We start from the raw sequence: 25,744 nt of genomic DNA, 5'->3' as shown, positions 1-25,744 counted from the left end.
TACGTGGCCGTTCATCTCAATGGCCACCAGACGGAGATCCTTTCTGTCAAAGGGGGTTCCCCATGGTTTGCATGTCCGGGACGAATCACGGACGTCCAAACAACTCCGGACGAAACACGCAACGGCCCGATGCAAGTTGTGAGACCGGACTAGCATCTCAGATGAGTATCGTCAGCAACACGCCCCAAACTCAAGTCACAAATATACCACAATCGCAAAGTGAACATCAAAAAGAAGAGAGTCCTCCAAGACGCCTGTCCGAGACAGGGAATTATGGTATCTTGTATGTACAGGCTTCCTCTGAGCTCCTAGCCAGGCGTACACACCGATAAGTAGAAAAAACGTGTCCCTCTCTTGAACGCCCTTTTTCGCTATGAGGCCGGCCAAATGGTGCCGCAAGACGTGTCTTGGCCATCAAAATCACCTGGGCCATCATGCCATGCAAATGCAATTCGTGAAAACCATGCCTTATCCAACGCCGGTATCGAATGATGTGGTTCAATCACCGCTCCGCTCCTCTTTTTGGGTCTCTCACATCACAATGCAGTCCTTGTCCTTCTCCTTGTCATCTGCGTTCTTCTTAATCTTGCCGTTCCGGGGCGGCGCGACCTCCATGGGCGTGCCCCCGCTGACGGCGGCTTGAATGATGGCGAGACGCTGCTTCGCACGTTCATCGCCAGTGTCGGCGGCTTTGACGTACCAAACGTTGGCCTCCAGGATGTCTCTCCTGCAGCCAATGCCCATCTCTGTAAAGTAGCCCACGGCGTACTGAGCCTTGACGTAGCCTATTGGTCGCTTGTCAGCAATAATCTCATTGTCAAGATTTGCGTTTCTGGAAAACTCACCGAGCTCTGCCGAACGACGCGCCCATTCGTATGCCTCCTCCTCGTCCTTCTCCAGAATCGGCTCGGCTCCGACCATATACCACGCACAAAGCCCCATCATGGCACCCGCATGGCCGCGTTCAGCAGCTCCCGTGTAGAAGTGAACGCTCAATGCCGGGTCCCGAGGACAGCTCAGCTTGCCGTGCTCGTATGCCTCGCCCATGCGAAAGTTGGCTTCCGGATGGCCCAGCTCTGCTGCGGCGGTGAACAACTCGGCGGCGTAGGTTTCGTCGCGGAAAATGTCGTCACCGTAGCCAGTCTCGTAGAGGCAACCCAATTGATACGGAGCAGCACTGTATACTGAATCCGCTGCCTCCGCGGCCAACTTCATCCATTTGATACCCTCCTTGTAGCGCTTCTCTCCCAAATCGCCCGAGAGACAGGCCTTTCCAAGGCGAGACATGGCACCAGGATGCCGCTTTGATGCCGACATGCGCAAGTACTGAACAGCCTTAGCCGGGTCTTTGCGGCAGCCCCATCCAAACTCGTAGCACAGCGCAGCGCGGTATGCAGACTCAGCGTGGCCGTGCTTGGCAGCCTGAACGAAGAGAGGGAAGGCCTGGTTATAGTCCTCCTTTCCTTTGCTAAAGAGACCCGAGGCATATCCATCTGCCACATAGTATTGTGCGAAAGGATACCCGTTGCTAGCGAGCTTCGTCAGTATTCCCTTTGCCTCCTTCAATAGCTCGTGAGGCGAGTTCGGGCCATGCTGAGGGCTTGAATTGCCTTTGCGCGGGGCGGGCTCGCTCGCGTCAAGACCCTGTTCCTGAGCAGTGGAAATCAAGAAGACGGCAAAAGAGTATTGAATGGAGAAGTCATTCGTCTTCTTCACATTTTGGCGATACATCTCCAGCGTCTTCTGGGTGCCCAGAAGCGATGCATTGTTACCCACAGCGCTCTGGAGCTGATTGTTGTTCAGGTTGATGGGCGCGGGAGCTGGCTGCGGGTATGGCACGTTCAACAGCTCTGCGTATGAGACCGGTCTGTTTTCGGGCGACTTGCGGGTGCCAGACGGGGTCCTCATGTGGGATCCTCCGGGCATCAAATTGGGCGAACGTCCTCTAGGCGCATAGTCCGAAATCGCAGAGTAGGCAGACGAGGGCCGGGGCATCGAGGTTCTTCTCGTGAAACCGGTGGGCGTCAAATGGCGGTTGACTGGTGTTCCGTCGGCGTTCAAGCTGGGGTTCGAGGACGAACGGCGAGCGTCCATCTCGTGAGGGACGCTAGCCACACGAGGAGGGTATTCCTGGTGGTGGTAGTACTGGAACATGGGAACCGACTGGTTTCCAGACATGTTGCCGTCCACAACCGAGCTCCCGGGAGAGTCATCCTCCTTGTAGTCGGACGACTCATTGTTGCCGGAGACTGAGCTCGCGCTCGTAGTCGCCGAAGATTCTGCCGACGCCTGTTGTAGATTTGTGCTCGTGGTCGTGTCCGACTCTCGGCTTTGACGGTTACCGTCTGGTGACCGCGGTATGCTGTAGCTGTCGGAATCCCGGGTCCCCCTTTTCGCGCGGTAAATCTGATCATTGCCGGGTCGAGAACTCGCCGGACTCAGGTATTCGGGCTCGGCAGTGTAGGCGGTAGCATTTGTCGTCGTGGTCGCGAGCGGTGGTAGTTGTTTCCCATCACGACTGTGCATTTGACGTGCAGAAGACTGGTCGTAGGCGGAGGAGTGGTTTGGAGGGGGAGGGGCATTTTGTGGTCGGTAGTGGTCTGCGGCAGGAAACTCTGCTTGGTAAGGTTGCGCCATCTCGATGTTCGCATTGGATGGCTGAGCCCAGTTGTCGTCCTGAAAGTTTACCCGTACTGGAGAAACGGGAGCGTCACGAATTCGGGCGGACCCCTTGCGGCCGGCGTCATCGCCTATGGCGAGGCGCTCGGGAGACATGTGCGTTCGTAGATGATGGTTCGGGCTTGCAGTCGGAGAAATGACAGGCGTTGATGCCGTCGCGGCCGCCATTGGTCAGTTCTGTTGGAAGTCGTTGGCTAGGAGCTGAAGAAAACAAGTGAAAGGAGGAATTAGTTCAAGTTGAATACTATTTAGACATGGAGTGAAGATTTGGGGGACGGGCTCTCTCGCGCATTGCTTGTGGTGCGTGGCATGCTTGACTTGTTATGTAAGTCGGAGACGGGGGGGAGCCTAGGAGACGAGGAGGAGGCAGCAGAGCGAGCGAGACGAGCGAGCAAGCAAGCAGCAAGACCGAGGAGGCAGCGAGCGAAGCAGCAAGCCAGCCAGCCAGCCAGCAGTAAGGTAGGTACCTGAGCAGCAGCAGCAGCAAGCAAGCAGCCCTGAGGTACCTTGCTGCGTACTGCTTGCACGCAAGTCCACCCGTTCTCACCCACTCAACCCACTCTACCCACCCACCCACACCACGACTGGAATTGGCACCAGCACTGGCTCGCACAGGGCGCCGGGGCTCATTCGTACAGACGGGCAACAGGCCAGAGCCCTGTTCGGGTTGGATGGCGAATGGTGCCTTGCTAGGGGGTGCGCCTGCTTCTGTAGCGCAGAGGACGCAGAAGGACCAGAGGGACACTTGCGCCCAAGGGGGCTAGCCGGGGCTTGCCTTGAAAGAGGGAGGGCTGATTGACAAACCAGCCCGACCACTGACAAGGCAGGTACGGACACAGCTGCAGTGCGTGTGTGGTGCCGACGGTGTAAGGTCGTTCAGGTTTGAAGGGGGGAGGGAACACGAAGGGAACGGGAATACGGTAGCTTACCAGAGACGAGGGAGGCGACACGTACAACGGGCACCCCAGGGATCCTGCAAGCCCAAAGTGACGTCGCGAGCCACAAAGCCGAGTGTGGTCTTTTTTTGCCTTTTTTCGTCGGTGGTGCTGAGGTCAGGCAGGCGGCGACGACGGGAAGAGGTGAATCAGTGTCGGGAGTCGGGACGCAGCAGGCGTAAAACAAGCGACAGCTGACCGCGCGAGTGCCGGGACCGAGTCAATATTATAGACGAAAATCAGATGGCGCAGAAGGCTTGAACAATGAATGAAGGTACCTTAGTTCAGATATCCGAAGTGAGTACCGGTCTGCACCAACTCGGACGGGGAAACGGCAAGACCTGACTTGAGTAAGAGTTGAGGATGGTGGTGGGATGGTTCCAGGCCAGGTTCAGAGCGGCCGGGAGTGCCGGCAGGGACATGTACTTTGTCGAAGGCAGTCCGGGAGAGGAGGCTCTTGGGCGAAGCACGTCAGGAGGGAAGAAGAAAGGTGCAAGGCAGACAACCTGTTACTTAAAAATCCGAGGAAAGAAGAACTGAGCAGACGGGCCTAAGGCAAGGTACGGCACGCAGGAGCAAGTAATGTGTGGATATGTGAGGTGAGCATTGACGTCGTGCCTTTCCCCGTGGGCCGAAGACGAAGATGAGATGGAATAAGGGCAAAGGTAAGGAAGAGCAAAGGAAAAAGAAACTAAATGTCGTGGAAAGAAGTAAGGCTACGAACATATGTACGTTATGCAGTCAGCAACAGCAAAGCCAGGGCGTGCCAAGCCGATGGAGCAAGTCTATTCATACATGTATGTACTGTGCACGGAGCTGAAGTTGAAGCTGGAGACAAAATGGCAAGGTAGAGCCTTAGCTGACCAGGCCTGACGGGGGCTGAGGAGCAGCAGCAGCTGTCATACCGCAGTGTTGGGAGGAAGGAGCAGCCTGCCCGGGAGATGAATCCGTGGCTTCGGGCGCAATTACCTGGCACCAGGACAGAGGGCAGGCTACTGCTTGTTGGGTCTCATCTCATCTCATCCTCATCCTGCGGTTGCTGTGCCTGGTGTAGGTGGTGTACACACAGCACAAAGCAGAGTGTGGTGTTTTGGTGCCTACCTAGGTACACAACACTCGCCGCACCTCATCTCCCCTCACCTCACCCCAAATCACCCACCTCAGGGTGTAATTCGGGTGGCGTTCAATCTTGGTAGCGCTGCAAAGCGGATTTCACTGGCGTCGACTGGCTGCGAGGGAGCGTCTCAGACGGTCTGGTCCCCCGTCTTCACACGAGGCTCCGGCCCGGCCTAGTGCCTGAGGGCGAGTGCCTCCAGTGTCAATGTCCAATGAGACTTGGCCCTTTGTGCACTCGCCTCTAGCAGCGAAAGTGTTCTTCGTCATGTCATGCCTCGTGGTGGTGGCCATCGTAACGGCGAAGGAGCCAGAGGAGGTTGGTGATGGGCGATCAGGGATCCGTACCTTACCCAGGTGAGGAACGGACGTGGCCGCTTTCCTATTCCATTTGTCGTACCTTATTCGTACCTTGCCTCCTCCAGCAGGCCCCTCCAACCCAGCGATGCAACCTGCAACCTGCGAGCTGCCCCGTGTCCTACATGCAGTGCATCCACCGCCTGCTGCATACGCATATGGAATGGGATATGGAAAAGAGAAGCATGTCGAACTGAGGTCCATGCCCTTGCCTCCATGCACACTCGCCCGGCCTTTAGCCAGGACCCCGCCGCCGCCGCCAGCACTTACCACTTACACGGCGGCGACGGGGAAACAAGACCTCATTTCTGCATCTGCCATGGCCTCTTGTCGGCCGTGTCAGCACACCAATGTCGCCAGAGCTTGAACGACACTATCGTCTGTACACAGACCCGAACGGAACTCCAGGCAACCCCGACATCGCCTCCAGCTCCAGGAACGTGGACGCGGGCATTGGCGGTCAAGCTGGAGTCTGCCTATGTCAAACCCTCACTGCAACGCAACGCAACGCAACCCCGCGACGCTGTCATGTCACCTTCGGGTCACCGCCTCTCCGGCAGCGCCAAACTGCAGACTACCTGACCTGCTTACAGATTTGCAGCACAGGACCAGGTGGAAATCAGACAGGTACCTACCTTACGTCAACTTCGTTCGTCAAAGGGGCGGAAAAACACTTCTGGATCTGATCTCAATAACCAAGTGCCCGCAACTAACACGGCCAAACCTGGCAAGCTTCCCGTCGCCTGCAAAGAGATTGACGGCCTCGGTCCCAAGGCTCTTGGGACCCTCCAAGTCGCAACAAGCAATAGTGGGATCCATTTCATGGCATCCCTTTCTTCCTTCTCGCCAATCCTCTCAGCCTCCTCACGTCGTCTCCTCCGCCTTTTTGGAGACAACGCGCGTTGAGGTGCTAATGAAGCAATAATATTGCCGTTTCACCTTGAGCGGAGGGGGTGCCCAGCCCTCGGCCTTCCAGTCGCCTCATTCTTGTCTGCCCTTCCTCACCATCGCCCAGCCCCGAATTCGCACCGCCCTTTTTCTGGCCATCCTCTGGGATGCACAACGGCGCAAGCACGCAAACCCGGCCTGGCAAAGATCACTGATGTCTCCGAGATCCCTGTCATCACCTACCTGGCTGGACTCCGGGTCCTAATCCCGCTACCCTTCCCCGCCAAGGCCCTGTACGAAAGAGAGAGGAAAAAAGAGGGACTTAAGGGTAGCCCTCCACCACCGACTGGCCCGCCGAAAGACGGATCCGACGTGGAGAAGGGCTGTGAGGTTCGAACCCACTGTGAGCAACTCATGCTAGCACCAACGCTACGCATGCCTCTGCAAGATCGAGGTGGCCCTGAGTTGGAATACGACCGGACTCTTTGCGCATCCCGCACTTCTCTTTGTGGTGAAGGAGGTTTTGCGCGATTCGTTTGCCTCACCGCATGAAACGATTTGGCACACTAAAGAAAGCTCGGTCAAGCCTTTTTATGTCATTCTTGATATACCTCAGGGGCATTAACACGAGTACGTCTGGTAACGTCTCATTGGAAGCCGGCAGCATGATATTTCCAATTTTGGGCGTCCCCAGCTTCACCGTCTCCGCCGTTCCATGAATATTCAAGTGGGTTCTAGTTCGACTCCAGCGGCGCTCCAGCGTGGGTCATGGAATGGACGAACTGGCGAGGGGTCGGGGGGTTGAATTGGAGGCCGCGTTGGACGACCCTGCAGCCGCTATTGAAAGAGGAACCGAGAAGAGAGAGAGAGGGAGAAAAAAAAAAAAAAAAAAAACCGACGAAGTACATGCCCGTCAAGCACGCAAGTGGCCGGCTCAGTTAAACCGAAAAGCCAGCGCGGCCTGTTGGAGCTTGAAAGCGCCGCCGGTTCCGCCGTCGCCGGGCAAGCCTCATCCGAATCATTCGTCGCTGCTCGTCCCGATCACTTCGTATGGGCTTGGGCGGAGCAGAAGAACAGGAAGGCGACGAAGAAGCAGCGGGAGAAGGCGGCAGCGCGGGATTTCACGAGGAAAAAGCGGGTGGTGCGGATTTTGCTCGTCATGTGAGGCATCATCCCATACGATTCTGTCGCTATTGCGAAGTCGTAATGTATGCATGCATGGATGGGTATTGACTGGCCGGCCGTGCCCCTCGTACAGGCCACTTTCGATCAACACCGTCAATCCACTATTGTGCATTGCCAAGTCGACGGAGCCTAGCGCTCCCCACGCCTGCCTATGAATACAGAGCCCCTATTCTACGAATACGTACGGCTGACCTCTTACCCAGGCCTCAAATCGAGCACCTTGGTGCCCGGTCAGAGTGCTGTGCAGGCCGGACCCGAGCACAAAGACTGGGGGTTGCTTGCTTGCTTGCTTGCTTGCGCTTGATGGAAATCCATTCCACTACGGTCCAGCTCCGAGAATTTGCAGATTCTCTGACATTGCGCCGCACGTCAGTCAGACCGGTGGTTTGGTCAGGAGTCGGCGGCGACGGCGCTTTGCTGAGCATTCATCCAGCTCCAGCTTTCGTTGCGCGGCTGCCCTCTGGGCTTCGGAGCCTTTCCACAGTCCCCCAGCCCCGTCCGTGGGTCCAACGTTAAATGGCGTCGGCCACGGCGGTCATCGCGGATCTACAGCCACCAGCGTGCGACTGCAACATCACGGCTTCGGTGCACCCAATCACTGTCCGCTGTCGTGTTCCCCGCAAAACCAGACTGCGGCACGTTGTGCTTGGAAATTTAAGGACCCCAGAACCTTGGAGCCGGCTCCTGTCGACAGGCTCTTTCGATTGGCGAAAACTCTCAAGACTGCTGTTTGCAGGAGTTGCGAATGTCAGCTATCGCCGTGGCGCCTCGCAGTCGAAATGATGATGCGAATGCTTCCTGCAGAACGACCGCCACAATTCCCCTTAAAAACAGCTTGGGAGCCTTGCGACCAGCCCAATCTGTGACTGGTTCGACGGTGGTTCGACGGGGCACTCGGGTGAAGATCGAAGGAATGAATAGCGGGTTCGCTGAAAATCCGCGAAACAAGCTGTGGAGGAGGATCTTCTTTCTCACCTGGTGCGAATTCCGTCAGCAAGATACCCATCCTTGGCATATATCCCTTTGCCAATCGACGACGCAAAAGGATGGTCTTTGGCATTCTGGCAACCTCCATCTGGCCGTCTCGTATTGTCTAATGATGCAGGGCATTGTTTATGGTCATTCCTTCGTACCACGCTGGCGCCCAGGCGCTTACAACTCCAATCGTTCACTGACATACTGCCCATCGCACCAACCAATGCGGCTAGTCCACCTATGCCGATGATACAAGTGTCAGCCTTGCGCAAATATCGAAGTGACGACTAACCGCCCACATGGGCCAACCACAGTCCCTCTCATTCTGACATGGCAGCTTGAACAAGCACAGGACGCATCGCATCGCTCCCTCCACGATGCGCAGGAAACTGCCCCTGACGAAGACGACTCTGGAGACTTTATCGTGGCTCCTTATCTAAGATGCCGGCTTTGCTGTGCGAATCAAGGATGCCGCGCATGCCATCAACTGGAGTCAACGAGCCGTCACATGCACTTGTAGCATATGGCATTCGGACCCTGTTTCCCAGGCCACTCGCAATATGGGAAAACACCATTTCAAGAAGCGAGGGGATCTCGACCCAGACATCACCGTGTACTCTGGGTGGTTCCTGTCGAGCAAAGAAGCGGAACTCACCCGCTGCTCGTGTAACTATCTCGTTGGCGACCTACTGGTGTGTGTGTGCACTTCGCATCTTGACAATTGAAGCAATGTGGGACCAACGGGGGGCGCAGTTGATGTCAACAAGTTGTCTCGGTCTAAACGTCACCTACTCATGTTTACGGCAATCACAGTGTCCAAACAAGTTACTGGAAACATTCCAGCCGACGGACCACACAGGCTCCACAGATTTCGTCTGATACGGCACATTGGCCAAAGGTTCGCATGTTTTGGGATGAGACAAGTTCGGGGAGGTCAGGAATGTCGGTCTGTCTGGTCAAACTCCGAGGTTTTGTGCTCATCGAAATCAAAATACACGTCAGACCAGACGAGAGCCTCCGGGGTTTTCGAAATCCAGAAATCTGGAGATGAATATTTTACAAGAAACATGCGTAGGCAGTGTTGTGATGCGGTGACCCGCCCAATTTGGAAGAGGCTGACAAGTTTCAGACCCCACGATTTGGCGATGGCCGCTTATCGCTTCCGAGAGTTTCTTCTCCCCTTGACAGAATCTTGGGATCTGGAACCTGGCACGTTGTGGGACAGACACTAAACACACGCAGGAGACATGAGAACGTGCGGCTAGCCGTGGTGGATTACACACGATAGCCCGGCAGAACTTCAAGTGGACGCTCTACGGATACTAAGGGAGGCTGAGAAGGGTACCATGTACTACGGAAGGCTGGGTGATTTCGTTCCAGGCGGAGGCGGCAAGGGACTTCAGTAGGCCGAAGCAGCCGAGACTGTTGGCCAAGGCGCAAAAGCTTACTGGTGTTGTCGACCGGGTTTGTCTACTTTGACAGCAACGATGACAGCTGCAGCGGAGATGGATGCTGGCCTGGGTGGTGCGAGCATTCTTCCGTGGGACGGGGACACCCCCACGAAGCGTGTTTGTTTCGTTTCTGCTGGAGGCTGCTGGGAAAGGGTCGTCTAATCCTATCGAAAGGGGCATGGACAACCGATTCGTGAGAATAGTTTCCGGAGGTGGTGGAACATTCCTCAGTGGGTTCCAAGAACATCATGGCGGTCTTGGCCATCTCCTCATATCTGATGCAAACCCAGGAGTCAAGGTTCGAGATTCGAGATTGCGCCTAAGTTGACCAAGGCACTATTATCGGGCGCCGCCAAGAGGCACGGAAGGCTTTGTGATCAGAGAACGGAGACTGGCCATGGTTTTTTTTTTTTTTTTTTTTTTTTTTTTTTTTTTTTTTTTTGCCGGTATCATTTATTCTAACATATCCAGGCCAGGGAATGTCGATGTTTTGGACTCGTGAATAGTCAATAACGCCAAGGCACAGGAACGATCACTGATAATCAGATTCTGAGGGCACAAAGTCATGACATGTTCCAGCCAAGGACGTCTACTGGCTGGGCGGGCTGACTAAGGACTGGGAGGTGGAAATCAAAATGCTTTCTTCTGCGGTCGTTTCCTCCGCAACTCGGCCCCATCCCTCTCGCCTGACCCCAGATTCAGTCGGGCGCCTTGAGCAAGTCAGCACAGGCACAGAATACCCGTTGGAGAAATCTGGCTGAGGTGTTCACAAAATGAAAAGCTCAGACGCAGGTGCAGATGCAGGCGTTGGCTGGCTCGGTCCAGAAACAAGGACAGAGATGCAGCAGCAGGTCAGCAGCAGAGGCAAACTCTCTTTTTCCTGTATTCTCAGCTGGAGGACATTTTTGGAGGCTTTGGGGGCGGCTGGTCGGCTGGGCAACAGGGGTTTGAGCTTTTGAAAATAGCAACCCTGGTCCTGCATGCTGATCTGGTTTCCTTGGCCTAGCTTAGGAGACAAGCGCGTATTATCCCGGTATCCGTGCCGACTTTTGGACTGCGGGTGGATTTATGCTCACATGGGGACAATACGGGACAGTGCCCGCCTTTGGAGTCCTTGTCGCCCGCTCGCTGCTCCACGCCGGGCAACAGAGTGTCATGGACACGACGGGGGCGAGCGATGCGATCGATGACAGGCTCATTGCGATGGCCGGTGTCTGTCGTTCGAGTTTCGGCACTCGAAATAACGGGCATGAAACGGGCGAAACGGATCATTGAAATGGGTCATTCGCGTGCCAGAAAGCTGCGCTCTCCTCTCGACGTTTTGCCCACGACAACGGCGGACGCCGGGCTACTCGGTCGGTACATTGCCTGCATTTGCCGGGCGCGTGGAGTTTTGCACCCAATTCTCCCCCTGTCCCCGAGCTGAACGGGGTACTGCTCAGGTCGTGCCCACCTTGCCTGGCAATCCAGTTCGATTTTAACCTTAGCCTTAGACGAGAAATTCGACCTCTGTCGCATCATTCTCACTAATGTGAAGATCGTGGAGGAAGCAGTGTCCGAGCTGCCAGCGCGGTTCTGCGAGGACAAAGTCAAGTTCAGCCTGGCGAGACGAGAGGCAACGGCGGGAGGTGTCGAGACTCTTGAGGGGGAAAGGATGGCACCGTAGCGACGAGGGCGAGGCATCAGCAGCGAGGTAGCAATGCGAGCCAATGTCGAGGCCAATAATACGAGATGGATCGAGGCGAGGGTGCCGCGCCGTGGCGGTTTGGCATGGGAATGATACGGTGCGGCGCTCAAGACGGTACCCAAAGCGTAGCTCTCGTCGTCACCTTGGACGAGGTACCTCTCACGCCAGCCATCATCATTGGGGCAGAGGCACTAAGACGGCTCCCACGCAGGTCACTTCCCCTTTCCTCTCTCCGTTTGCTCTGTCCCTTGGAGCGTGTGGTGCGGTGCTTGACCAAAGCTGGAAAGGGCTGTCCCAAAGCAATTCTGCGAGATCCGCTCCCCATTTTCGTCGCTCATCCCTTCCTTCAGGGTGCCTCAACTGCAGCCGTGCGGGAAGTGCAAACCGTCTTGCCATCTCTCTCCCTCCCGACCCTTCCTCTCGTTCCTTCTTTGCACTTCGCATTTCGAATCGTCCTCTTGGCTTTTCGAGGCTGCTCACTCTCGTTTCACCTGTCAGACCAACATCTCAGTCATCAAGAACACCTCAGGCTGAGAGACTTGACTTGTTCTCTGTACCCTGATCCCAACCCGCAGCGACGAGCAACCAACGTCCAACGAAGCGAATCGCCCGACGAACAACGACGAACAATCTCACCAACATTCGTTCCCCGGCAAAGGACCTTCGAGGCAGTGCGCACGATCGCGTCAGCTTTTCTTGCTCGGTCGTCGCCTCCCCGCCAATCCATCGCTCGCCCGTTCGTGAGGTGCATCTACCGCCGCCGCCCATCAACCCCAAACTCCGGCTGGGCCACCAGAGCGCCCAACATTAATAACTCTATCCGACTATCGAAACAGCCGAGCGGCTCCTGGGCTGCCGACCACCATTGCTGTCGGTGTTGCTGTTGCTCTTGTTCTAATTCTGCTGTTTGGGTGTGCTTCCGAAAGGATACCCTTTGTCTGCATTTGCGCCGCTGCGAATCGGTTTCCCGCCCACGCTCCATCCCGTCATCTTCAATCCCATAATCCTCCTGCACCGTTGTGCGTCGTCTCATTCGCATCGCATCCTATTTCGTCGCTACTCTTGACACGACTCAGGCCCGGCGCCCCCTGGTCCCAAGTTGTGCAAGGAGCCAAATTTCAGAGAAGGCGCATCGGCCGTGCGTTTGCTTAAGTACGCAGACGGATCGAAAAAGAAGAGTGTTGCTGAGGGCTGCAGGGAAGTAAGAAGAAAGGAAGGAAAGGCCAAAAAAAAAAAGGCAGCACCCGCTTGGGTCGAGAGTTCATCGCTTGCTTGGCTGCGCCGTGCGGTCTGGTCTGGTCTGGTCTGGTCTTCCATCGCCCGATGTTGTGAAGGCTCCACCGGGATTGCCCACGTTCACCAGCTACACCTCACCACACCCTCTTATTCTCTTGCAAGAGTCGCAGCTTCACTGCTGCCCGACACACCGAACAGGGAGCAAGCAGGTTGCGGCTTCTGCTTGCTTGGAGAAGAAGGTCATTTGCTGGCACCTTCCCTGCTTGCCTTGCTGTTGGGCCCCCGATTTGCTGGCGCAGAAACGCAGGAAAGCCGGGTCGAAAAAAAGGGACGCTTCCCCATTGATTCGCGGTCTCCCAAGGAACAACCCCCCGCCAATAGCAGGGGTGCGAGGCCTGGACAATCCACAAATCCTGCTGGACGTTGCTTTCCTTCCAATAACAACTCCTGTGAGTATGACCTCCTTCGAGCCCAGCAATCGACCCGCATCTGCATCGCAACAGTCTGTTGTCTTTTCGTTGCTGTTGTCCGTCTCTTGACATTTGCTACCCAATTGTCAATTTTTTCACCTTGCATTTTTGAGCATTGCACCACCATACCTCCCTCCACCATCGAGAATAATCGAGTCGATCTGTCGCTCGTCGTTACGCGCGACAGAACCTCTCTTGTCTTTCGAAAGGGTGAAGTCTTCCCTCTGCTGCATCTGACGATCCCACGTTGCTCGACGCAAATCTTGACCGCCATGGGATCCAAAGCTAACGTCGCTCTCTCTACAGGACCATGTCACTCCCTGAAAGACCTGGGCCAAGCCCTCCTTTCGAGAACAGTAGATCCTACCGGAATTCACCGTCACGGCGCAACCGTCCTGGCGATGTCGAGACCGGTGGCTACTATCCCGTAGGAGGGCGACCTTCCCATCAAAGAGGACTTTCTGCGGGTGGGCATTCAGCGACGTCCTTCCCCGAGACGATCTCAACTCCTAATGTCAACACAGAAAGCCAGCCCTTGTCGCCTACCTTTGAAGGATCAGCCGCAGGACCGTCCTCCCCCGAACCGTTCCAGCGAAAGAGAAGCTTGATCCGACCCGAGAGACACAGAATCGACAAGGACCATCCGAACTACTACTACAGGAAACATGCCGCCAACATGAACGTGTTGCCGTCCGCGACCGGAAACGACCCGATTACCGAGGACATGGAAGGGACAACTGACGTTTCAGGGCGCTCGCAGACGAACGATAACTACTCCGATGCCTCGCCGCCAAGAGGGCAAAACAGCAGGCAGGCCAGCTTGGAGGAGAAGAAGGGAGGCCCGACTAGGACGAAGGAGAAGCGCTTGAGCCGGCACAAGTCTGGCAAGCTCACTAAGGAAGGGAAGAAGCGCAAGCACCCGGCCGAGCAGCTTAGTCCGCCGAGTTTCTGGAACGTGTACTGCGCCATCATCACTTTCTGGTGCCCAAACTTCATGTTGAAGTGTTGCGGCATGCCTTCCAAGAACCAGCAGCGCGCCTGGAGAGAGAAGGTCGGCCTGATCAGTTTGATCCTGCTCATCATGGGATTCGTCGGTTTCTTGACCTTTGGCTTTAACCAGGCTGTTTGTGGAACTCCTCCGCCGCGCCTGCGCGTCAACGAGGTATCTGAGGGATACATGATTTTCCACGGAACCGCCTACGACCTGTCGGGCTCCCGTCATCCTCCCGCCGACGGCGTGCCCATGGTCAACAGAACTCACGGTGCCAACGTCCTGTACGACCTGCCTACCAAGTATACGGGAATGGACGGCAGTTTCTTCTTCCAGAACGTCAACGGCCGCTGCAAGAACCTCATCACTCTTGCTGACAACTCTGATGTCCCCACAAACAGCGCCGGCGACCTTGCGTGGTATTTCCCCTGCACGGCTTTCAACCAGGACGGATCGTCCAAGCCAAACCTCACGATCCCTTACTACCTCGGATGGGCCTGCCACACCACTCAGAAGGCTCGCGACACCTTTTACCTTGACTTGAGCGGGTCTGCTGACGTCTACTTCACTTGGAACGACATCAAGAACAGCTCTCGCAACCTGATTGTCTACTCTGGCAACGTTCTCGACCTGGACATGCTCAACTGGTTCAACAGTTCTCAGGTCAAGGTGCCTTCGCGTTTCGATGAGCTCAAGGACAAGACTTCAGCTGTCAACCAGGCCATCCGCGGGCGCGACGTCACCAGAGCCTTCCAGTCTTCGACCGACAAGCAGATTGCTGAGTGTTTCGAGGAGATCATCAAGGTCGGCTCTGTCGACACTGAGACTGTCGGCTGCATTGCGTCCAAGGTCGTCCTCTACTGTTCGCTTGTCCTCATTCTGGCAGTCGTCTTGACGAGGTTCTTCCTCGCCATCTTCTTCCAGTGGTTTATCAGCCGAACATACGCTGCGGCCAAGACCTCTCAGACCGGTGACAAGCGCAAGCGTAACCGTCAGATTGAAGATTGGTCCGAGGATATCTACCGGGCTCCCCCCAGACTGCCTGGAGATGTTGGAAGTAGTGTTAACGGCTCTTCTGACCGCACTAGCAAGCGTGGCAGCTCATTCCTCCCCACCACTTCCCGGTTCTCTGCCGTTTACGGAGCGGGTGCAGTCCCGGCTGGCGGAAAGCGGGCGCCGTTGACCATGGCCAGCTCCGGAGCGGGCGGCAATATGCTGCATCCAGGCAACGCCATGTACCGACAGGGCAACGACAGCCGTACCAGTTTCCTTCGCTCGGATCCTTACACCTCTACTGCAAGCCCGACTGATGGCCCCGGGCCCGCGGGCTTCATCCACGAGGCCGTTGTCCCTCAGCCTCCCGCTGACTGGATGCCCTTTGGATTCCCTCTGGCTCATACGATGTGCTTGGTTACGGCCTACTCCGAAGGTCTGCTTGGTCTCCGCACAACTCTGGACTCCATCGCCATGACCGACTATCCCAACAGCCACAAGGTCATTGTCATTATTTGCGACGGTATCATCAAGGGCAAGGGTGAAACGAAGTCCACTCCTGACTACTGCTTGGACATGATGAAGGACCACACGATCCTCCCTGATGAGGTTGAGCCCTTCTCATACGTGGCAGTTGCTAGCGGTTCGAAGCGACACAACATGGCCAAGGTCTACTCGGGTTTCTACGACTACGGCACCAAGTCTGCCATCCCTCTCGAGAAGCAGCAGAGAGTTCCTGTCCTCCTCGTTGTCAAGTGCGGTACCCCTGATGAGGCTTCCAAGTCCAAGCCCGGCAACCGTGGCAAGCGTGACAGTCAGATCATTCTCATGTCTTTCCTCCAAAAGGTCATGTTTGATGAGCGTATGACCGAGCTCGAGTACGAAATGTTCAACGGTCTCTGGAAGGTCACGGGTATCTCCCCCGACTTCTATGAGATAGTACTCATGGTCGACGCCGATACCAAGGTCTTCCCCGACAGTCTGACTCACATGGTGTCTGCCATGGTCAAGGATCCCGAGATCATGGGTCTTTGCGGAGAAACGAAGATCGCCAACAAGCGTGACTCCTGGGTCACTGCTATCCAAGTCTTTGAGTACTTCATCTCCCATCACTTGGCCAAGTCCTTCGAGTCTGTCTTTGGTGGTGTCACCTGTTTGCCCGGCTGTTTCTGCATGTACCGCATCAAGGCGCCCAAGGGAGCTCAAGACTACTGGGTTCCTATCTTGGCCAACCCTGACATTGTTGAGCACTACTCCGAGAACGTCGTCGACACCTTGCATAAGAAGAACCTTCTGCTGCTCGGTGAAGATCGTTACCTTACGACGCTGATGCTCAGGACCTTCCCCAAGCGAAAGCAGGTCTTTGTGCCTCAGGCTGTCTGCAAAACCACGGTCCCTGACGAGTTTGGCGTCCTGCTTTCTCAACGTCGTCGCTGGATTAACTCGACTATCCACAACTTGATGGAACTGGTCTTGGTCCGTGATCTTTGCGGTACCTTCTGCTTCAGTATGCAGTTTGTCGTCTTTATCGAACTGATGGGAACGCTCGTGTTGCCTGCTGCTATTGCCTTCACCTTCTACGTCGGTAAGTAACTTTCGTCCAGCTTTGCTTAGTATACAGCTAACACTCTCAGTCATCATCTCCATTGTCAACCAACCGCCGCAAATCATCCCCCTTGTCCTGCTTGCACTCATTCTTGGTCTGCCAGCCGTTCTGATCGTTATCACCGCTCACTCCTGGTCGTACGTCTTATGGATGCTTATTTACCTGCTCTCTCTGCCTGTTTGGAACTTTATCCTGCCCACGTACGCCTTCTGGAAGTTTGACGACTTCTCTTGGGGTGATACCAGAAAGACGGCGGGAGAGAAGACGAAGAAGGCCGGCCTCGAGTACGAGGGAGAATTCGATAGCAGCAAGATCACCATGAAGAGATGGGCCGAGTTCGAGCGCGAGCGTCGGACACGCAGCAACTACTGGGGATCCAAGGAGAACGTCGTCGGAGGCGGCAACACCTGGTCGATGCCTCCCGGCCACCAGTACAATGACGAGTACTACCACTCTGACGCATAAAAGCAAAATCTCACATACACGGCGGGCGTTTTTGTTTTTGAGCAGCATGATGGGTACCACGGGTTTTATACGAGAGGCGCGATTACGGCCTTGTGTTTTTATTCTTCCTCTTTTCTGATGACAAAAAGGAGGGACCACGAAGTATAGTCAGTCGTAAGAGGCTCGGCACTTGTAATAATGGGGGACGGCCAAGAGGGTAGAGAATCCGCATTGTATTTTGCACTGGAAACGTTGACATTGTTCTTGCTTTCTGCGTATTGTTTCCTCTGCAGAGGCTGGTGCTTTGAAAAAGAGCTGTTTGCACTCTTGTCTTTGCGAAGGTGGCGGCATTGAGTTGTCTGGTCTTGTACATATCCCGGACACATCAACAAGTGTCGGTAGTCGTAGTAGTAACCAACCCTTGTTCAAACTGTTACTGAACCGTGTCGTGTAACTCGCCCCCTTGGGACGTGACTTGAAGTTACCCAGCATGGAAGTGTCTAGATGTGCCGCGTCGCCCCTGATACGCGGCGTACCTACAGGCTGGCTCCCCCTCCTGGCCTTTTCCGGCCGAGAAGCGCGAGCCGTGTCTGAGACGAAATGGCACACGCACACACGCACTTTTTACAATCATCATACTCTTGCGTGTCATTATACAGCTAGCTGATGGGAAGAGGAATTTTGGTTTGGGCACTTTGTCACGTTCAACATGGGAATAAGAAATGGGAAGAGCGGCGTTGGTGGTTGTGCTGGCGGCTCTGTGTAACCACCACCATTCCCCCCTCCTCCTCCGTATGAATTTGTGAAGGAGGAAGGAGACGTCCTTGGTAAAGGATGGGTGGCCTCTTCCTTTTGCCTTGCCAATGCACAGCCTCAGCCGTGTCCGCCGAATTCTTCCTCTCGCTCGCTCTCTGTTGCAGTCATAGCTTGGCTTGGTCTCGCTTCCCCATACTGTATCTCGGTTTTCCTGTTGTGGTGTGTGTAGTTACAGAGTTACATGAGGTGGCATTCGCTTTCTTTTCTCATTCTCAAAGTAGCTTTCGCGTGCCGTCCCGCGGTTCTCTTCAGACTACGGGTTCTCTTGATACTACGACGGTGTGGTTCCGATCAAACTTGGACGGGCTTCTTTTCTTCTTTACTTCATAGTTGAAGTTTTCGAGAAGAAGGGGGGAGGGCGGACGCAACGCCGGACGGCCACGGGTAACGGATCTTATTATTGGAGATCCCGGCGGGCCGGTGAGATTGTGGAGCCCCCTCGGTTTTGGAGGGGACACTGACGCGGAACGACCTTTTGCCTACTTGGGTAGTTGGTCTGGTCCTCCTTCTGGGTGCCCGGCAGGCAAAAGCGGGCGGGCAGGTAACGGCGAGGAGAAAGAAACGGGATGCTAGGCTGACGGGGAGTAAAATGCGCACAGCACAGACATTGGAGATGCGACCAAGAGGCGGCGGAGACGAGAGAGAGAGAAGGCGAGGAGGAGTGGGGGATGCGAGGGGGAGAGAGGGAGGAGGGCATTGCATGGTATGGCTGCAGGTAGCCGAGACATGATGATTTGGTTTTGTTGTTATTTGGTTTGTCCTTGCCTCTGCGGGTGGACTCCTGCTGGATAGTGTGTCTTCGGATTCGTACCGTTCCCGCAGCTCGCATGCTTTCTCGGGCAGGCAGGAAATAGTTTGTTTTCTTTCTTTCTCACTTTCTTGACGTCTCCTGCTCCCCTCCTCCAGCGTGCAAGCGAGAGAGGCATGTTGGCCGCACGGCCTTTGCGCCCGGTGGGGGTCATCAGGGTGTCTTTTAGTCTCACAGCGGGAACTGCGCGCAAGGAATAGGGCCTTGGTTACGGGATTCTCTTTGCTTTTTTCAGCAAAATTTTGACCGGTGTGTCGTTGGACTGGGTTGGATGCTTCTACCCGAAGCGCCGCAGCGCCCCGAGTTTAGGTAGCAGCGTTGCTCTTGTGATTTTTTTTCTGCCCATTCTCATTCTTCTAGAATGTGGATTTGGGATGGGGGAGGGCCCGCCCCGCCCGTAACCTCGAGCTATTGGCGCCTTTGACGATGGAAAATCGAGACGAGGCTTTGTCGAGGCTCAAAAGCTCAAAAGGAAAATACAGGGCTTGAGACTCGGCGTGGAGCTCGGTCTCAGCGGTCATGTCGATCAGTCGAGGTTCTGTTCATGGCTGAAGGGTCGAAGCTTGGTTTCCGGGGTCACTGTATTTCTGACATGGGAGTGGTCGATCCTGCTGTGGGATTTCAACAGAGCAGTCCTGATTTGCGGACTCTCTTCATGTTGGCGGCCGCGCATGTTGAAGGACTCCATGAATAAGCAGACCTCAGCGGGAAATTGTGCGATTATGTGAGCAGTGTTGGAAAGACAGAAAAAACCCTCCTCTGCGAGAGGTTGGATCGGTTTTTTTCTCCTATCCCCTGTCGTGTTTCCGAGTCCCTGCGTAAAAGGCGAGGGGTTGGGTAAATAGACACTGACGAGGGCAGCAAGTGCACAGGCGAGTTGTGAAAAAGCAACGAGTTTGCGGAGCCTGAAGGTCGGAGGCAGCAAGGAAATGGTTAGTATTGGGGATGGTTTGAAACTCGGGGGACCCGCACGCTGCCGATTGTGATTGATCACCTCAGGTCTCCTGTCACGCGCGCGTGAGGTTGGGGTTGGGCTTCTCTTTTCATTCTGGCGCACCGATGGCTGGCAGGCAGCTACTCCAGGGATTCCATCATTGGACTGATCGGGATGCTGCTGTGGCTTGGAGGTGAGGTTGCGGTTGGTCAGATTTTGGCATCGGCCGAGCAGTTGTTCTTAATGTCAGCTTCTAATATAGGGGTCCGCTGGCGAATGAGACGGCTTCAGCGGTGTGTCGATGTGAGTCGCTCGTAGGAGTAAGGTAAGCTTGCGTCGCCAGCGAAGGAATCCTTCGGTAGTGTCCCGTGCGAAAGCAAAAGACAACTGAGGCCTGCCGTTCTTGCCCGGTTTCCGATGCCAGGTGGCAGTCGGTGAGCGTTCTGTATAATTTAGCTTGGGTCGGCGTGGAAGGGGAGGCTTCCTAATCCAACGACTTACATGAATGTGGGCTAGCACCCCTGGATAACCAAGGTCAGAAAGTGAGCGGGGTGACAGGTCACATTGTGAATGTTGCGAGGTTTGGAGAAAATGAATCAAAACTGGCCCTTTTTTCGTCAATGCCCAAATCTGACGGACGGGAAGCGAGAACGACCGTCGTAGAGGTATGCTTACAAGGGAGGCTGGAGATCAAAAGAAAGGACAGTTAGGCCGCCGTTGGAAGAAACCGACTCCGTCAACGCGTGGTTGGGTTGGTTTACTGCACGGTATTGGCAATCGGGGTGAGGATCTGCAATGTCGCGTAGGTAAGCAGCACATGGAGAGTATATTCGCGCACTAGAGCATGCTTTGTAGGCCGGATATGGTTGCATGGCTTTCTCTGGGACTGCTCATGACCAACTAGCGCTGCGGCAAGAGTCAGGTCCTCCCAAGACGTTGGAGGCTGCTGTCCAACGTCTGAACGTCGGCTGGGTCGTGACGTCAGAGTGAGTTGAAGAAGGGAACAGGTCCACGGTCTGAAAGTAGCAAAGCGAGGTGAGAAAACGGATACTCCATACGGGGGGCACTAAAGAAGCATGCGGACGGAGAGCTGGCCGCAGTGCACATTTCTTTCGGCCGGAGCGGTATTACAGCTGGGGTTTCTGCTAATTGTGGCAACATGCTGCTTGTCGAAAACGATGCGTCCCATCGGAACATGGTTTTGTAGTGACAAGAAGTGGCCGGGTCTGGCCTGGCCAGGTGCAAGCTACCGCGGCGTCGTGGACAAGGTTGCTCGTGTATCCCATCCGTACCAGGCCAAGCCCAACGAAATGCAGGTGGTCTTGTCTCCAAGCTCGCCTCGTTCCCCTGTGTATGCGTGCTATCCGTAACGTGATACAGAATGAGCTGAGGTGTTCTCGTCGTTTGTCGGCGGTCTCGTTGCGTTCCCCGGGGTTTCCATGGGGGCACTCAGCACCGCACACCATTTCCCGCCCAGAGTCAGCCATGCATATGATATTGGAGGTGGCGTCCATAGAGCTGGCGTCGGGACCAGTCTCTGTCTTGTTGGACTAGGGTGAGTTCCCGTAATACTTCTCCCTCTGTGCTGCGCAGAAAAGCAACAGATGCCCGCGCTGCGAAGCTCGAGATTCCCAGACGGACAGGGTTCGTGTGCTCGCGGCATTAGGTTGGCTGGCATGAGTGGCCGAGGGCATGCATGCCCCTCCGGTCCTTGAGTGCAGGTGGTGGTGGTGGTGGTGGTGAGGGTGGAGGTGGCCATCCTTGAACCAGCCTCACCACCACTACCACCATGTTGCCAATCTTTGCGAGGATTGTCGGGACGCAACGATGTCTTGCCTGTCGTGGGAGACCCAGCAGAAGCCACGATCTTGACTCGAACTCAAATTTCGATTCGGCGGCTAGGAAAATGAGGCACCCTCCGTTCCTCACCTTCGAAAGCTGCGACAGTAGAGCGTTGTTGAAAAGACGGTTGTATTTGTAGCAAGGCACGCAGGGATCCAATGGTGGAAGGAAATCCAGGTCGAGTCCTCCACACCTTCCGAACCCACAAAGACCAGGGCCGCTCTTCTCAGCACCAAGTAATTTAGCGGGGATTGACGAGAGCTGAGAGGGATCGGGCCTTGTCACAGCACCATCGACGAGGTTCCACCAAGTGTATCTTTGCAGTGAAGGTACATGCTCTGCAGCCAGTGCTGCCACTGAGATACAAGTACCTCTTTAACTCGGAGACCTCGTCAAGTCTTCAATATTTGGTTGGCGCGCCTTTCGCAGTGAGGTACCCTTCCCCATTGTCCTTCGATCCCAGTGAAAGATTCCCGCTCGGGTCCCATTCCCGCTCCCGCCCTGCTACAACACCAGCACTGGCACTGGCACTGGACTCGACCTGACCTACGCCTGACCGCATCCTCGACTGCCCGGACCAGACTCTAACAACCTCCCAGTCCGTTCGCCCAGAACTCGACCAACACCTTCCGCCACACATCTCACGACAACCCAGGGCAGGCGGCGACACTTTCGTTCCGAATTGACATTCTCCTCGCATTCCAACTTTGTGAACGAAGACCGACTTGCTCCGCTCTCGCAAACGTTGCACACCGACCGGTCATCGACTGCGCGAGATTGAATTGTGCCCCGTGTGCTTGGAGGAAGAAGCAACGGAGCTTTTGGACTGCCGAATACGCCGGTGGCCATCCGTATCAACGACTCGTCCAGGCAATAGACGTGACCTCGGGTAAACATACGACTTACAATCTCGACCGCTCCAGAAGAAGCCTCCATTCGACCCAACCAAGGCGGCCGCTTCTTTGCTGTATACCTGACCTCGATGATGCCCATTCGGGCCACGACTCAGACTTGAAGCGAGCACGATGCGCCCAAGAACCTCAGAAACAGCCGGCTCTCAGCCTTCCCAAGCACAGGCTACACCCGCTCACTCGAACCATCACCACAGTGTGACCTTCGCTCCGCCAGTCGATGGTCCCTATGACCAAGATTCCCATCACCAGCCTGCTCGCGAGACAAGCCAACACAATTACCCCCAAGAGCCACCAACGCATGGCCAAAACTTTGCCCAAGCTTCGTACGCTGCTTCGACATCTCACTTCGTCAACCACTTCCCCGTCGCTCCGTCGTCCCTCTACGATGCCGCCAACTCCTTCTCATACAACCAGCACCCTTACGATCCTGAATACATAGACTACGATGATGACGAAGATGACGTTGACGAGGAGGACGATGAAGACATGGATATGAGCGACAGCGACGGCGGTGCTCCTCTGGGTCACACAACGATTGTGCCCGTAACCAGCACCCTTTCGCCCGTGCCGGGAACTGGCGCGATGCTGAACTCCGAACAGTATCCTGGCCCCCCGCATGCCCACAACACGATCCATGGACAACTGCCCGCCGAACCTCCTTCCCATATGACGTCCTACTGGGTTCATTCTGGCCCTGTGTTCGATCCATCAGGGCCTATCCATCCTACCCCGCTTAACACCATCCCTTTTCACCCAATGTTGAGCGCTGGAGGCATGGACGAGGATGATGACGATACATGGCAGTCAACATACCCCGCCATCTCTGGCGTTTCTGGGGCACTTCAACAGCATGTTGTCACGGGTGTCGACGAGGAGGAAGAGGCCATATGGCAAGAGGATGGCCCCCCAGCCGCCAGCAACGCAAATCCAAGCACTCTTGGCCCCGAGAACCTCTGCCTCCGGGATTTCTTGAGAGACTGGGCTTGGCGCAACCGCAATGGTCCTAGGCCCAGTATCAGGTCAATCAGCGCGCAATCCGCACAGAAGGTTGCCCGAGTGCGGTTTTCGGACCTGGAAGGTGACAGGTGCGACCTGCAAGGAATCGACTGGGAAGACCTTGGGGTCCTTCGCTCGGAGGCCCGCGTTCGTAGGAAGTTGGACTACAAGAACTATACTAACCGGGCAGGCTCAGACAAAGTGGAGGTGAGAGTTTCCATGAGCCATTTTGCAGTCTACCTAGACAAGCTAACACTTCTATAGTTGGACTACCCAGACCGAGAACTCTATAGCACTGAGAACTTCTTCAGGTTCCGCCGTATGGATGTCCGGCAGAACGTCCACCTGGCCCATTTCCAGTTGCGAAACATCCTGGCATGTGCGGGTAGAAGCCGTATTTTCTATCCAGGCCAGCGAGCTGTACACCAGCTCAACCCCGTCACCGGCCAGAGTGAGGTAGCTATGGACCTCAGCGACTTGGGCAATGTTCAAATCTCTACCTTGGACGCCAACTGCGGAGTTCTGATTGCCGGTACCTTCAACGGCGAATACTGCATGCGCAATGTCCACAGCCAGGACAAGAAGTACACGGAGGGCCAAATAACTAACCACATTAGCGGAATCACCAACCACCTACAGATCCATGAGTCGCGAAACTCGACGCCGATGGCTGCTTTTGCAAGCAACGATCAAGGGTTCCGCGTGATGGATGTGGCGACCGAGAGGTTTGTTTTGGAGACACAATACGGGTGTCCCATCAACTGCTCCGCTCTCTCGGCTGACCGTCGCCTTCGCGTGATGGTTGGTGACAACTACAACGTTATGATTGCCAATGCGGCCACTGGCGAGATCCTGCAAGAGCTGGGCGGACATCGCGACTTTGGATTCGCGTGCGACTGGTCAGACAATGGCTACACTGTTGCAACGGGCTTTCAGGACATGACTGTCAAGATTTGGGATGCTCGAAAATGGACCAAGCCCAATGGCGATGGGTATCCGCTGGAGACAATACGTTCGGAAATGGCCGGAGTGCGCAGCCTGCGCTTCTCGCCCACGGGCAGCGGCCCAAGTGTTCTAGTTGCGGCGGAGGAGGCCGACTGGATCAACATCATCAACGCACAAACCCTGAAGCAAAAGCAGTCGTTCGACATCTTTGGAGAGATTGGAGGCGTGGAGTTCGCAAATGATGGCCAAGACCTCAATGTTCTCTGCATGGATCGAACACGGGGTGGACTGCTTCAGCTGGAGCGCTGTGATCTGGGTGCTTGGGGAGGGTTCGAATCGGTGGACGAACCACAGGAAATCGACGTGCGAACTCCTGACCTCGGCGTGTCCTATCCCGAAAGGACCTATCCTCGCAGCTACCCTGCTAAAGCGGCAAGAAAACTGTCCGTGTTCGACGATTTGGAGCCATTCTGAAGAACTTGATACCCGGGGAGACGGCACTACGATCGGTGCTTCGGACGGCCAGGCGTCCGGGTGGCAAAGCTTTGGCGTTTGCGGACTCATTTGCCTTTAACGATAACGACCCCGTCCATTGTAATGCGGCCTCGCGACTGTTTCGCATTGGTTGGTTCTCTTTTCTTGTCCTGTTCTTTGACGACACACGGCTGGCATATAGATGGGTTTTTCGAAACAGTGCATGTGTCTGAAGGTGGGAAATAGCATGGCAAGGCCTGTGGAAGGAGACCCCTCCGAAGCATTTTTTCTATGTTTTGATCTAGCACAGCGTTGAAACTTATTCTTTTAGGCATGGAGGATTTTAACGACGTCACGGATGGGGGGCATTCGGAAATGGTGTCTGTCGCATGGTTTCTCGGTTTTCATCATTTCATTCCATGAAAGTACTGCGTGCTTTTGGTACGTTTTTTGGACACACATATCCCCTTTTATTTCTCGCGAGATACACCTGGGGGACGGTTTTTGAGGGGACCACTTTGATAGACCAAATCCATTGATTGTTGAAGCCAGTGTCTACTACTTTGTGCGGTTCAAGTAGAATGGGGAATGACTGCTCCTGGTGACGATCGACGACTATTGACCGTTGGACGATGCCATCGAGACGCATGAGTGGAGCCCGCATTTTTGCCGCATTCTTGCTGTTTACCTTTCCTAGGTAGGACATGCAACTGCCGTGTGTGCATCGTTATTAGAGGCGGTGCCTCTCGAGCGCCTCATAAACGGTTTGGCGGGTTTTTTTTTTTTTTTTTTGGGAAACCCACCACCCCTTATTCTTAGTCGCAATTCGATCTGAAATGCACGTTGTCGTCTTAGCGTCGCAGCCACAATGGACCCGAAAAGGACAACGGCTGGGAATTCAAATGACAAAGGGGGGGGGGGGGGGGGGGGGGGGGGAGGGCGACTGACCGATGATGGTGAAAGGGAGGAAGAAGCGGCGTTTTTTGTTTTTCTCCGTTTCTTTGA

At 55.2% G+C, this 25,744-nt stretch overlaps 3 protein-coding genes across 3 annotated transcripts; 2 read left to right on the top strand and 1 right to left on the bottom strand.

Annotated features, from left to right (window-relative positions):
* Window positions 1-531: 531 nt before the first annotated feature.
* SKT5 lies at window positions 532-2,775 on the bottom strand (the record flags this gene model as incomplete). The annotated part of the gene is made up of 2 exons (XM_037316243.1): window positions 532-785; window positions 846-2,775. 2 exons carry the CDS (start codon window positions 2,773-2,775, stop codon window positions 532-534), a joined length of 2,184 nt encoding a protein of 727 aa, XP_037184592.1.
* Window positions 2,776-13,286: 10,511 nt separating this feature from the next.
* Window positions 13,287-17,031, top strand: chs-4 (Chitin synthase 4; the record flags this gene model as incomplete). The annotated part of the gene is made up of 2 exons (XM_037316242.1): window positions 13,287-16,545; window positions 16,595-17,031. The coding sequence occupies 2 exons, from the start codon at window positions 13,287-13,289 to the stop codon at window positions 17,029-17,031; spliced, it is 3,696 nt and encodes a 1,231-aa protein (XP_037184595.1).
* Window positions 17,032-22,435: 5,404 nt separating this feature from the next.
* CGCA056_v000980 (putative WD repeat-containing protein) lies at window positions 22,436-24,739 on the top strand (the record flags this gene model as incomplete). The annotated part of the gene is made up of 2 exons (XM_037316241.1): window positions 22,436-23,527; window positions 23,585-24,739. The coding sequence occupies 2 exons, from the start codon at window positions 22,436-22,438 to the stop codon at window positions 24,737-24,739; spliced, it is 2,247 nt and encodes a 748-aa protein (XP_037184594.1).
* Between the last annotated feature and the right edge of the window lie 1,005 nt (window positions 24,740-25,744).

The sequence above is a fragment of the Colletotrichum aenigma genome (assembly GCF_013390185.1).
Source record: "Colletotrichum aenigma strain Cg56 chromosome Unknown KSG_Cg56_contig01, whole genome shotgun sequence".
NCBI lineage: Eukaryota > Fungi > Ascomycota > Sordariomycetes > Glomerellales > Glomerellaceae > Colletotrichum > Colletotrichum aenigma.
The sequence above is the reverse complement of the archived record's forward strand: the minus strand, read 5'-3'. Positions and strand labels throughout refer to the sequence as shown.